General features: G+C 42.0%; 1 protein-coding gene across 1 annotated transcript in view; it reads left to right on the top strand.

Moving 5' to 3' along the window:
* The first annotated feature begins 2,427 nt into the window (after positions 1-2,427).
* The window catches only part of ssh2b (slingshot protein phosphatase 2b), a 24,024-nt gene continuing 13,254 nt past the window's right edge, over positions 2,428-13,197 (top strand). The window contains exons 1-2 of the mRNA XM_020618001.1: positions 2,428-2,704; positions 7,592-7,635. Coding sequence (XP_020473657.1) covers positions 2,642-2,704; positions 7,592-7,635 — 107 coding nt within the window. The 5' untranslated portion in view covers positions 2,428-2,641. The remainder of the gene's footprint in view (positions 2,705-7,591; positions 7,636-13,197) is intronic.

Genomic DNA, 13,197 nt, shown 5'->3' with positions numbered 1-13,197 from the left:
CACACACACACACACACACACATACTGCCTATATGAACATTCTAGAATATTGACGTGTAATGTACCACCCATGTATAGGGCAGCCCCAGCCCGAGAAGATAAATGTAAACGTTTTGTGATAATCGAGGCTCTTGGAGACTTGTCATCTCTCAGAGCCCAGCGCTGTAATAACTCTGCATTTAACCAGAAGAAAATAAATCTACGTAAAGCTGATTCCTGTTTCCTGAGTGTTACTTTTGGGGCCTTCAGATAAAAGAACCGGGTTAAATTCTACTGTTATTCTGGATGGAAATCTGTGGAGGTCTGATTGTAATATACAGGAAAATATTTAGCTAATAACGATTATTTGTTTTAGCAAAACTAAGCACAAAAGCAACTAACTGCAGTAAAAGAACTGAAATAATGTTGAGCAGGCTGAAAGAAATCACGTTATATGAACTTTTAAATTTGGGAATTTGTTATTTAATCGACATTTGAAGACACTGAGTGTGAATGTTTGTTGGAAATTCCACCATCGTCAAATTTAATGACACATGACTACTGAAACACAAAGTTCAATTTCTTTACACATAGGTTACTGACAGACCGCTGACAGTCTGTGGCTCCAGTCCATCAGTGTAAAAGCTAAGAAACTTCTCATTTCATTTATGTGATTATGTCATTTGTTGCTGTCAGTGTTAACAGCTTTTCTGCTCTATACCAGTGGTAAGCCATTGACTTAAATCAGACCAGAGAGCATGTCTCACATGTAAGTAAAGATGCAGCTTTAAATTGCTATTGCCTCGTTTGAGTGACTCTAAATCCAAACACCATTATCTCTGTTGTTAACTCCATCTCATCTCCTCTCTGGTACAGAATAGCCAAAGATGCTTGATAGACAAATTAAATCATGTTTTATTTTTCTAAATTTGAATACTGGAGCCAGTTTCAATTAAAGACAGGTATAATTAATTTAAAACTGGGTCTGGTGAATAACATCTCTTGTGAACTATATCTTAACAACACACATTTTTTGGTTTATCACTGTGTTGACAAAGAAAACTAATACTGATCTGAAAAAACAGTAATTTACTGAAAATATTGAAACTGTGATGTTGTTTCAAAACATTAAAATAAAAATATCAAATCAAATTTGATTAATGAATCAAACTACTAAGAGAAAGAAAATGAAAAATAGATGCAAAACAGTTGCAAAGAGTCACAAAGTGACAGGGACATACAAAATGACCTCATAGACAAAAAAAAATAAAGTAAGACATGGACCAATATAACCACAAAGCACCACAGAGTAACTGAAAACGGAAGCAATTTAACTAAAAAGAAATGGAAAATGACTGAAAAGAGACACAAAACAAGTACAAAGAGAAGCAAATAGCCAAAACTAAATATGGATAGATTCATATGAGATGCAAATCAAGATGCAAAATGACTCAAAAGAGACACAAGTTTCTTTCAGTCTGTGGGTCAGAATTATATAACACACCTCTCAAGGCTGATGCTGAAATAAGATACTGAATCATGTGGCTCGAGCTTAGAACTAAATTGATTTTATTTACTTGAGAGATTTAAAAAATCCTGAGAGACTGACTTGACCCAGGTTATAGCGAATTGAAATCACACTTACTAAGACTCAACTGACCTAAATTAGCTAGTTTTGTTGTGTTATTTGTACTGCAGCAGTTCAGTACCAGCTGGAATCAGTTACAAACATTGTTTAACTCCCATAAAATGAGCTAAAGATTCAAAGTGTTTATTGTCATATGCACAATATGGAGACATGTTTCCCTGCACAATGAAATTCTTACTTTGCCATCCACCCTGAATGCCAAACAACAGTGGATTGCGTTGTGTTAATATTGGATTTAAAATTTTGATTTCACTTCACATGCTGTATTGTGTGTATATTTGTTTTTGCTTTTGTATGTATGTGTATATTTTTCCATTTTTGTGTCTCTTTGTTGTCACTTTACATCTCTCTTTTGGTCATTTTGTGGTTGTTTCATGTCCCTGTATAATGATTTTGCTTTTTGCAACTGTTTGTGTTGTTTGACTGACTTTTCAGCCCAATGGGACACTCAGGCCCTCTGAACCTTTGGGCCCTTGGGCCTGTGCCTGGTGGGCCCGTTCATTAATCTTTCTATGGTGTGGTCTAGTGTTTTGGGAGCCTCACCAATGCTACATGTCAGGATATTTCAGCCTCTGCATTGATTTTTATAATTTTTATTACGGTGTCCTGCAAGTCACCCAAATTTTTGGAAGCAGTCTGCAGTACAAACTTACGACTACCCTGATATTCTAACACACTACTTGTGTCTGCTTCTTCTTCTTCTGATGTTTATTGGCGGTTTGCAAGCCAACTTAAGGTGCATCACAGCCACCTGCTAGGCTACTCGTAACTGCTGTGTTTAAGTCCGGCACATACAGGGTTAATCGGGACTGACAAGCAAATGCTAGTTGCGCATGTGCACGGGGTGCCGACAGAGGAAACAGCCGGGGAGTAGTCAAACAGCCTATGTTCAGAGAGAGAGAAGATGAGAGAAGACCAATAACTGTGGTTCAGCTGGGTTCTCTCTCTCTTAAAACAGCTATGCTTGTCTCGCCGCTGGCGCTTCCTCTCAGGTGTCTGCTTCCCGGTCGCTGAATGGCGCTGGTTACTGTGCAGCGTTCACCGACCCCCAGCACCAGCTCCAGCCCCTGCGTTTCGGTAGGAGCCGCCTTTATTGAACCACCTTCCACTACCGCTGCCACTATCACCAAACCCAGATCTCTTTGATATCGAAGGCGATTTGAGTCTTCATTTGTTCTTTTAACCGCTTCTGACTGTCGTAGTGCCTAGCCTTTGTACTCCTGCGCATGCGTGAAGTATAGCTGCTCATCATTTTTCAGTTGCAGTATCGGTGTCGCTGTTAAGTGAACCTGCTTGAAAATATTTTGTTACAGCTGTTTGATAAGGCAGTATTGCTAGAACAGCTAGGTTTTGAGGAAATGATAGTTCCCCTTCTGATTTTATTGTCCTCCACTTTCGACATGGTTCCTGTCTGCACATTTTTGCCAGGTCAGAGGTTCAACTGGCAGTCATTTACTTTACACTGAAGAGAAAGTCGGATTTTCGTCGACAGTATAGTGTGCTGTTCGACAGCGAGGTGCAGTGTTAGTTGTCTAAAGGTACCTGCAGAGTTATACGTAAACCAACACATGTCACGCACTTCCGCTTTGAATACGTGCCTTGTGGACACGCATGAATGCGGTTACTGGCTCTTTGTATTATTGTTGTGTGCTGCCTTGGTATGTAAACAAGATGGTGGGCATGTCTTTCTTGGTCTGTCTCATCTTCAGACTTGTTTTCTATCCCTGTTTGCATGCTTTCTACCTGTCTGCCCCACTCTTCCTGGCTCAGTGTGTGTTACTGATGTTGTGGGGACATACATCCGCACACTCACTTTGTGCGGGCTCGACTTACTTTCGGGGACAAAAAGCCACGAGTACATAACGTAGATTGATGAAACTTAGAGTGATGACTTGTTGGAAGCTTAGGTTAGGTTAGGGGTAAGAGTAAATCACTATAATGTCCTCTGAAGTGATGTAAACACGACTGTGTGTGTGTTTAGTGGGGACAAGGCAGGAGTGTGCCCATGCAAATCAAAAGAGCAGGTGGTTTTCCAGTTGCTGTTTTCTCTGCTTGGCTTGCTTCTACAGAAGCAGGGAACTTCACCAGGCAGTCAGCAGGAGAGTGAAGAAGTGATATATGGATCCCATTCAAATTACAGATGGGTGACAAATTTAAGGAAAACCCAACATTGAAGTGCTGTGCCACCACATGTCATCAGAACAGCTTCAGTGCACTTTGACCTTGTTTCTACAAGTGTCTGAACTCTAGCGGAGGGATGACCACTATTCTTCCAAAAGATATTCCCTCATTTGGTGTTTTGATGATCGTGGTGGAGACGCTAACACTTCACTATAAAATATCCCATAGGTGTTCAACTAGGTTGAGATATGGTGACTGTGAAGGCAATAGCATATGATTTACCTCTTATGTGTTCACCTTAACAATAAACTGGACTGATCAAACAACCCCGAGGCACTTTACAAGAAAGGTCAAAGCAGGCTCTGGCTGCTGAGGAGACTAAGGTCGTTTGGAGCACAGGGGTCCCTTTTGAGGACCTTCTTTGATATAGTAGTGGCATCGGCCATATTCTGTGGAGTGGTCTGCTGGGGCAGCAGCATCTCGACCATGGACAGGAAAAGACTAGATAAACTGGTCAAGAGGCCCAGCTCTGTCCTGGGAAGTCCCCTTGACCCAGTGCAGGTGGTGGGTGACCGGAGGATGTAAGCCAAGCTATCATCCTTGCTGGAGAAAGACTTCCACTCCATGCGTGAGACTGACCACACTGGGCAGCTCCATAAGTGACAGACTGCTTCATCCCAAATTTGTGATGTGGTGTTATCACAGGTCCTACCTCCCTGCTGCTGTCAGACTGTATAACCAGCATTGTTCCCAGTAGACATCCAGTAGATGGAACACAACCTTTTGGATTGAAATATTGAACAGTCACTAGCAAGAAGTGCAAGGATCAAAGCTAGTTTGTGCCCTTGGTCTGATCATGTAGTCTTTCATCACTACAGGAGTATGAACTGTTAATGTAGAGGAAGAAGGTGTCCATATGTGTAATTTGGCAAGGTGGGGCTTGTGAAATATGTGACGCATTTTCTTGTGGAAATATGCTTTCAAGTTGCAACCTGTACGCACACACAGTAATCGTGCATTGCATAGACAAGTCTGGTTTCCTGTGTCGTGCTGTCATGTGATGCATGCGTTCAATCCCATGAGATGCATGCTAATCTTTTTTTTTTTTCCCTCACCTCTGTGGTGTGTGTCTACTTCATAGTAAGAATGTTTCAGAATCAGAGTACTTAAAACAGAGTACTAGAGACCTGTACGAGTCTGTATAATCTGTACAATGTATATTTACAGGTATTGCATTGAGGGTTATTGTCCAATCATACTGTCGTGGGTTAAGTGTTCATCAGAGTGACGGCCTGGGGGAAGAAACTGTCCCTGTGCCTGGTTGTCTTGGTGCACAGTGACCTGTAACGTCATCCAGAGGGGAGGAGTTCAAACAGATTGTATGCGGGGTGTGAGGGGTCTGCAGTGACCCTCCTTTTGACCCGTGAGGTGTACAGGTCCTCCATGGAGGGCAGGCTCACACCAGTGACCTTTTCTGCAGTCCTGACTGTCCGCTGAAGTCTGTACTTGTCCTGTTTGGTTGCTGAGCCAAACCAGACAGTGATGGAGGTGCAGAGAACAGACTCGATGATTCCTCTGTAGAACTGTATCAGCAGCTCCTGGGGCAGGTTGAACTTCCACAACATATTAAAGTCTATTTCTTCAAGTCATGCTTGCATCCCTTAAAGGAGGAGAAACTGTACTGAACTGCAGGAAGTACTTGTTCCGCCTACCCCACAGGACCAGCTGCTCAACCTCTCGCCTGTAGGCTGACTCGTCCTCGTCTCAGATGAGACCAATGTCCGTTGTATTATCAGCAAACTTTAGGAGCTTGACAGAGGGGTCCTTCGAGATGCAGTCGTTAGTGTAGAGTGAAAACAGCAGAGAGGGGAGCACACATCCCTGGGGGGCACCTGTGCTTTTTGTCCGTGTGCTGGATGTGGTTTTCCCCAGCCTCACCTGTTGCTTCCTGTCTGTCAGAAAGCTAGTAATCCACTGACAGGTGGGGGCAGGCTCAGTGAGCTGGGTCAGTTTGCAGGAAAAACACACATGCTGTACTATATAGACTATATGCACATTCATTTGGCTTTTGGGGGAGAAGTCTTTTTCATTTTTAACTTGGTGACTCTTGTAACTCGTGACTCCCAGTGCAGCACAGACTGCCATCCTGAGGTCCCTGCCCAGACGCCACGTTCACATGCTGCACATTTCCATAAGCTTTGGGAAAATCCCAACACATTTTCATATATGTAAAATCTTTGTGTGTTTTGCCATCTTAATAAAAGTTCAGTGATATATCAACTCGAGTATGAAACAGCAATTGAAAATTCTTCAGATAAACTAAATACACTTCACAATGTAGTATGCAAAAAAAAGTTATTGTCTTCAAAAGACCTGCAAAACATTTGCTTTCTCAGCATTTGGTGCTGAGCTGCTTGCAATTATAGACATGGGTCACATTGGTTCCAGCATCACATGAGGTGTTGATCAATCCACAGGATCTGTTTGAAACATCTCATATGATTGAGTCTAAGAACTCACAGTGGAAACCTGCTTTGGATACTGAGGCTGGGAGAGGTTGAGCATGTCCCATTGCACATATTACACTGAACTGGATCTGTAACAGTGTCACAAGACCCAGCAGTAAATTCTGGCATCTAGAATCCTTCTTTATTTTTCTTCAACAATACCAAAGCTTCTTTACTGCCTTCCAATTGCACTGGAAAATTAAATCCACATTGCACATACTTTGAACGTATCAAGCATTGTTGTGCTGTCGCAGGTAAGAAAAATACTGTCATATGATTTTTCAAACCACTTTGGTCACAGCAAACACACAGTCCTGCATGAGTTCAGCTTTTGGACTGTGCAGATTGTGGCCTATAAACAGTAATCCACTTCTTCCTTTTATGAAGCTGTTAATGGTTTTGAAATGTTAAGGCTGGTTCCACCCACATACAGTGTAAACAAGATAAGTGCCAGGTTTTTATCTGCCACTGTTCCTTCTCTTTCTCTTTAAGCAAAGCTTCATATTTCACGATTTGCTGATTAGTTTTTCTCCCTGTCTTTCTCTCTCATCTCTTTGCTTGATCTTTATGTGTGAATATGTTATTCTCTGACCAGCCACACCTTAAGAACAGGCTGGGGTCATTTCCATGCATAAATGGAGTTGAAACTGAACTCTGCCCTCCCCTGCTGCCTCTGCACCGCTGCCTTCTGCCCAGGCAGTGCTGAATACTATGTTGGTTGCTACTGGTAATAGTGTGTGTGCGTGCGTGTGTGCGTGAGTGAGAATATTGCCAGAAGCAAGATGCTCTTTGCACAACATAGGACAGTGGGACTTGTTTGGTTTAACATACAGCTCATTTTACATTTGCCTTTTAAATTTGAAATGTAATGCACAGAGCGTCATAAAATAATCAAGTACTGCAAGACCAAAATTATTCTTGTAATCATAGTTATTGTTGGGATTTTGCATAAATATGAATTTAGGAATGAAACTTTTCTGCTCATTTTATGTAATTATTTTCTTGATTGCTCTATAAAACATCAGGGGAAAATCTTATTTTGTCTAAAACTCAAAAGAACTTTTAGTATATAAAGAATAGCAGCCATCATGTTATGCTATGTAATGCCAGCCACGTTTGGTACTTCTGCTTGAAAAAAATTGACAATCAATCTTCAGAATGGTTGCAGATTAATTTTTCTTTTGATTCATTCACTAATTGTTGCAGCTTTGCAGCAAACATCCATGTAATATAATGTTAAGATCTTCATCTTAATGTTCTGTTTCAGTTATTGACCATCCAATGTTTTTCTGTACTTCCACATTTATTTAGTGTAACTCATGTTTATTTCCTCCAGGAGTCCGGTAGTGGGGAGGATGACCGCCGCTCTCAGCCAAGGAGGTAAGACAGATATTGTGCAGAATCACCTTCTCCCGTTTCAGACCAGCTGATTATTTATTTGATGTGTCTGAATTGACAAGACTGTCATCTTTTCCTGTCGTGACCTGGCAAAGATCTGCAGTGCTGTTGTGGTGTCACTGTCCTGTGCTGTCCCTTATTGCCTCAGGCACTGAACAGGAGTTGGGAATCTGGTTTATCCTGTTTTACTCAACCACATTTGCACCTGGTTTAAGTCCCCCAGTGGTGAGCAATTTTCCCTCACTGCTTACTGTGTTTCTGTTCTGGGTAAACATGATACTAGTGAACTTTAGCTGCAGAAACACTCCTACTTCTCCCTTTGTTGTATTTGGCCCTTTTCATAATCCTTACAGCTGCACTAACAAAGATTTAGCACAAATTTGGATAAATCAAGTAAATAATTGTCTGGAAGTGTTTATTCCTGGCTGTACTAAACCCCCACTCTGCTCCTCTCCTGTATTTCATATACATTAGTTCTGGAGCCATTATTGCTGCTACGCTACCTGACTGCTAGAACTGTCTCCGGCTGTCGTGACCACATATGATGTCATTTCACGGACAGGGCAGGAGGGGCAGAGGGAGAAGAGGGGGGTATACTGCTTGAGTTTGTTTTGATTCTCACTTCACCATTAATGGTCAAAAATTAGTGGGAGAAGTTAGTTAATGCAGCTTTAAATCCTGTCTTGTATGAGATTATTAACTAGTGCTCTAATGGCTGGCCATTAGAGGGCAGTAGGCTCCCTGTGAGTCAGCTCTGGGTATGTGGGTCAGGGCAGTTACACTCCTGATCCAAGAACAGATTGGGAGCCACTTTCAAAGTCAGTGTGCCTCTGTGTCTGCCTGGTCATTGGAGCTCTGTGTCATCCAGCTGAGAGGACTGTCTGTATTTGTGCAGCTGGAAACACAAAATATATGTGTGTGTGTGTGTGTGTGCACGCGTGTGTCTGCACTTGGACAAGGACAGAGGATGGGAACTTAAAATGTTTTTTCTAAGCTGCGGTTTGGTGCATTCACATCCCAGTGGTCTCAGTTGTGTTGACAAAGAGACAAAAATGATTCAACAAAAGTGAGTCTGCACACAGCATTAATGTTCCCAATATTTTGGGAACAGGTTGTTCATATTCAGCCACACTGCTGACGTCTGAGGCTGCCAGTTGCTCTGTAGAAGTCAGCAGCTACAGCAGGGCTCCTCTCAGACACAGGTAGCAACATTTGTTCAGACTAGAATAAGGCTTTAGTGGTACAGTGTGTCTATCTGCGTAAGCAGACCACTGCAGTCCTGCTGATTAAAGTCAGTGCACATGTTAAACTCAAGGCCCACGGCCCACATTTGGCCCTCTTGATAGGTGCAAATATATATTAAAATAAATATATTCTGCTTTAAAGCATGCATTGACCATAAACTACATCTCTCACAATGCATTTAGATTGCTGCCCACCAAGTAACCTTATCTTTCCACTTTAAGTGGAATCGAGAAAGCACTATAAATCTCTACAAATGATCCCAAAATGTCCAAGAAAAGAAAAATTGATGCACAAGGAAGGCAGTTTCACGAAACGAATACATGTTTGTGCTTCAAGGTGGAAAAACCAGTATGTCTTTTGTGTTATGAGACGTCGGTTGTGAAAGAGTACAATCTACGTCGGCATTTTGACACCAAACACGGAGCTAGGTATGCCAAATTTAGCCTCCAAGAAAAACAAAAAATTGTAGCAGAATATGTTCACAAAAGCTACAGCCAAAAGAAGACGCACGCAACTATCTAGCTTTTTCATTAGCTGTGGATGAAAGCACAGACAACGCGGACACAGCGCATCTATCCATTTTTATTAGAGGCGTAAAGCCGGACCTTTCCCTCACTGAGGAGCTCTTGGATGTAGCTGCCATGCATGGGACCACAACGGGCTGGGACATTTTTGATGCGGTGGAGAAGTCTGTAAGTAAAAGTAAATTGCCCTGGGAAAAGTTGGTGGGACTATACAGATGGTGTGCCTGCGATGTGTGGAGGAAAAACAGGCTTGGTTGGACTAATGAAGGAGAAATTACAAAAAAGTAACACGCCTCTGATAACGTATCATTGCATTATCCATCAAGAAGCTCTGTGCAGCTGGATGATATAATGACCACGGTCATGAAAACAGTACTTTATTTATGAACTTTATTCGGGCGCGTGGCCTGAATCACCACCAATTCCAGCTGTTCTTGCAGGAGGTGGGCTCGGAGCTTGGAGACGTGCTGTACCAGACAGAAGTAAGGTGGCTGAGTAGGAGCAAAGTCCTCAAATGATTTTTTTGAGCTTAGGGAAGTAATTGCTCTTTTCATGCAGAGCAAAGGAAAACCCTTGTCTGAACTCTCAAATTCCAAACTGGTTGTGTGACTTTGCTTGGTTGTTGACATAACCGAGCATCTCGCTCAACTGAATCAGAAGCTGCAGGGACGTAAACAAGTCATCACACAGATGTCCAACATGATCACAGCTTTCCAGCGTAAACTCGACCTATGGAAGTGACAGGTGGAACAGGAACAATCTCGCCCACTTTCCTGTTTGTCAGAGCATCTCAGCCTCAGTTCCCGGTGCTTTTTCATGTGCTCAGTCGGCTACCAAACTGAACTGGTTAATGAATGAGTGTGATCGGCACTTTTCTGACTTTAAAGCACAACACTCTGGTTTTGCCATCTTTGCCGATCCTTTCACCGCCGACGTCTGCAGTGCGCCCCATCACCTTCAGATGGAGTTAATTGAGCTTCAAAGTGATAGTGGCCTGATTCCAAGATGCTGTAATCGAGGACTTTTACCGTCTACTACCCCCGGTTTGATGCCACAGCTCTGACTTCATGCTTCTCGTGTTCTGTCAATGTTTGGGAGCACCTATCTGTGCGAACAGATCTTTTCAATAATAAATCTAAACAAGACCAAGCACAGATCACGCATTACCGATGACAACCTCCTAACTGTTTGCGGATTGCCAGGTCACAAGACCTAAAACCAGACATTGACACACTGGTCAGGGGGAAACAATGTCAGACATCCGTCCAGAAAACACATAGGTAAGCATTTTTATTAAAATAGAATGCATTTCAACCAAGACGGAGAACAGTAGAATATGTGTGCGATTTAATGATTGTGCTTGCATTTTGTTTTGTGTTTATTATTTTCAGAACATCATCTATGGATGAGGAAGTGTGTGAGATGGTGTCTGTGGGTGAGGAGGGATCTACTTGGTGTGTTCAAGGACAGGCAGCATCACCGCAGCAACACCTCGTTGTTGTTGTTGTTGTTGTAAAATGCTACTTCTGTCACACTTGTTGGTTGTGCCATAGTTCTGCCCCCCTTGACTGTGACAAAACGTTTTGAATAAAGTTAATATCATAAATTCTTTTTTGATATTTTCCTGAACCCACAGTAATGTGCATTATATATTATTCTTTATTTACTTGACTAGTTTGATTGATGGAGTAATGTGGGTTTTGAATTTATTTTGAATTACATTTAGTTACATTTATACTGTTAATCTGGCCCTTTGAGGGCAACCATTATGCTGATGTGGCCCTCGGTGATAATGAGTGTGACACCCCTGGTCTAAAGCATCATATTTACTGGAGGACCTACCGAAGGGAAAGCAGAAGGAGAGATGGGGAATTTTGTTGAAGAGTTTGTTTGTTTCTATAATCTACTGTATGTAATTCACAAGGCAGGTGTGGAAAAATGGAATCCTGACATATTTAAATAGGAAGGACATTGGTTTATTTTGGTAGTTTGTTCTGCACATTTACCTTCCACTTTTCATTTGTGTCGCTAAGATTCTCTGATAATTGTTTGAAGTCACTCTGTTGTAACCTTGGCACTGTGGTGCAGTGATCAGCACTGTCACCTCACAGCAAGAAGGTTCACTGTGATCTCTGTTTGCTGTCAGACGTGTTGCCTGGTAGATTGGTTAGCCTGTAAGCCATCAGATTGACTTCCTGTTGGTGTGTGATACATACAGTATAGATGATAAATCAGCTGTGTGTGTTTCAGATCAGTAGGTAATGGAACTACTGCTTAGCCTTGAGTGTACTGTGTTGAGATCACTAAGGTGTGTGTGTGTATTTGTATATGTGGAGACATAAGAGCAGCAGCGGAGTGTCCGGTGTCTGTCTGCATGGAGCAACCACATGCTTGCCTTTACTGCTTGTCATTTAACGGTGTGAGTTTCAGCAGTCAAATGAGAAAACAGTAAGCTGGAACTTGAGAAAAGGCTCTAACAACACACATAAACATGTTGGTTACTGAGAATTCATGGACCACAACAACAGGATTATGGCTCAAGACTGTGCCTGGCTGGACCTACAATGCCTTTGCAACAGATGCAACACGTATTTGTTTAATTTTTGGCTTGTCAGTTGCATGTGGCTTTTTTCATAAGGAAAACTGATTTCACACTTGTGAAACAGGTGAAAAAAAGCGAACATTTACATTATAACATCTTGGTCTGCATAACCTAAAGATGCTGTACTTCTAGACCAGTGTGTGTACATCCGATTCTTGACCTTTCTTTGTATATGTGTCTCCTTTAATGTTACTATTACTGTGTATATGTGACACTTAACATCCATTCACATTTAATATCCACGGGTATGCTATACCACCTGTGACTCGCTTGTCTACTAAATAACCAGATTTCTTCATGTAAAGATCACTCAAGAGGATGTTAAAGCTTGTAGCATCATGGAGCTAATGGACCCACTTCAACCTGTTACTGAATCATGCTTCCTGGCTGCCTGATCAGAATGGGTCAGGGACAGCATAGTGTGCAAAACACACACAGCTCATATTATTACACGGGCCACAGATGACCCTGAAAGAAAAACACCTCTGCAGTTGTTGTTGTTGTTTATCCCGAGACATGAAGTGGCAGTCAGGTGGCTGTCACGTGTTTATCCTCAGTTTGTAAAATCTCATGTGAATTGAAACCACCAGGGATCAACAAACAGTGTAACCAAGTCTAAGGTCAAGTTTCAATTCACAGGATGCCTGATGCCTCCTTTTTGATTTCTCAATCCTTTTTCTGTTGTTGTTGCTGTTGTTGTTGTTGTTGCTGCTGGAGGCAGTAGCACATTTGGTGTCAAATGACACTGACCCTGCTGAGAATTTTTCCTGAAGAGCTGGTTACAGTTTTGTCAGCCTTTCTCCAGCAGCAGGGCTCAGACAGCACAAATGTGAGCAGTGTTCTCCCCACAGAGGATGCCCCTCTGAGTATGAGGAGTAATTAATGCATAATATGGATAAGTGATGTCATGGTAGCCATGTTAACACGTTTCTCATGCTAAAAGTTGTTGGTAAGGCTAGGTGCTATGAACAAAACATTAGCTTATAACCAGAAAGCCAGTTGTCTTTCTCTGTTGAGGTAGAGAAATGTATAGTTGGTGTCATTAAACTAAATGATAAATGAAAGTTAAACTAGCCATTTCCAGTGTAAAGTAAAAGGTTCAAGGATTGCTTTGTTGGTTTATATAGTTTTATTTGAATCTGGATGTCAGGCTGGAAAGCTGCAACCTGCTGA

The sequence above is a fragment of the Monopterus albus genome, unplaced genomic scaffold, assembly GCF_001952655.1.
Source record: "Monopterus albus unplaced genomic scaffold, M_albus_1.0 scaffold199.1, whole genome shotgun sequence".
Taxonomy (NCBI): domain Eukaryota; kingdom Metazoa; phylum Chordata; class Actinopteri; order Synbranchiformes; family Synbranchidae; genus Monopterus; species Monopterus albus.
This window is presented reverse-complemented; position numbering and strand designations above follow the sequence as displayed.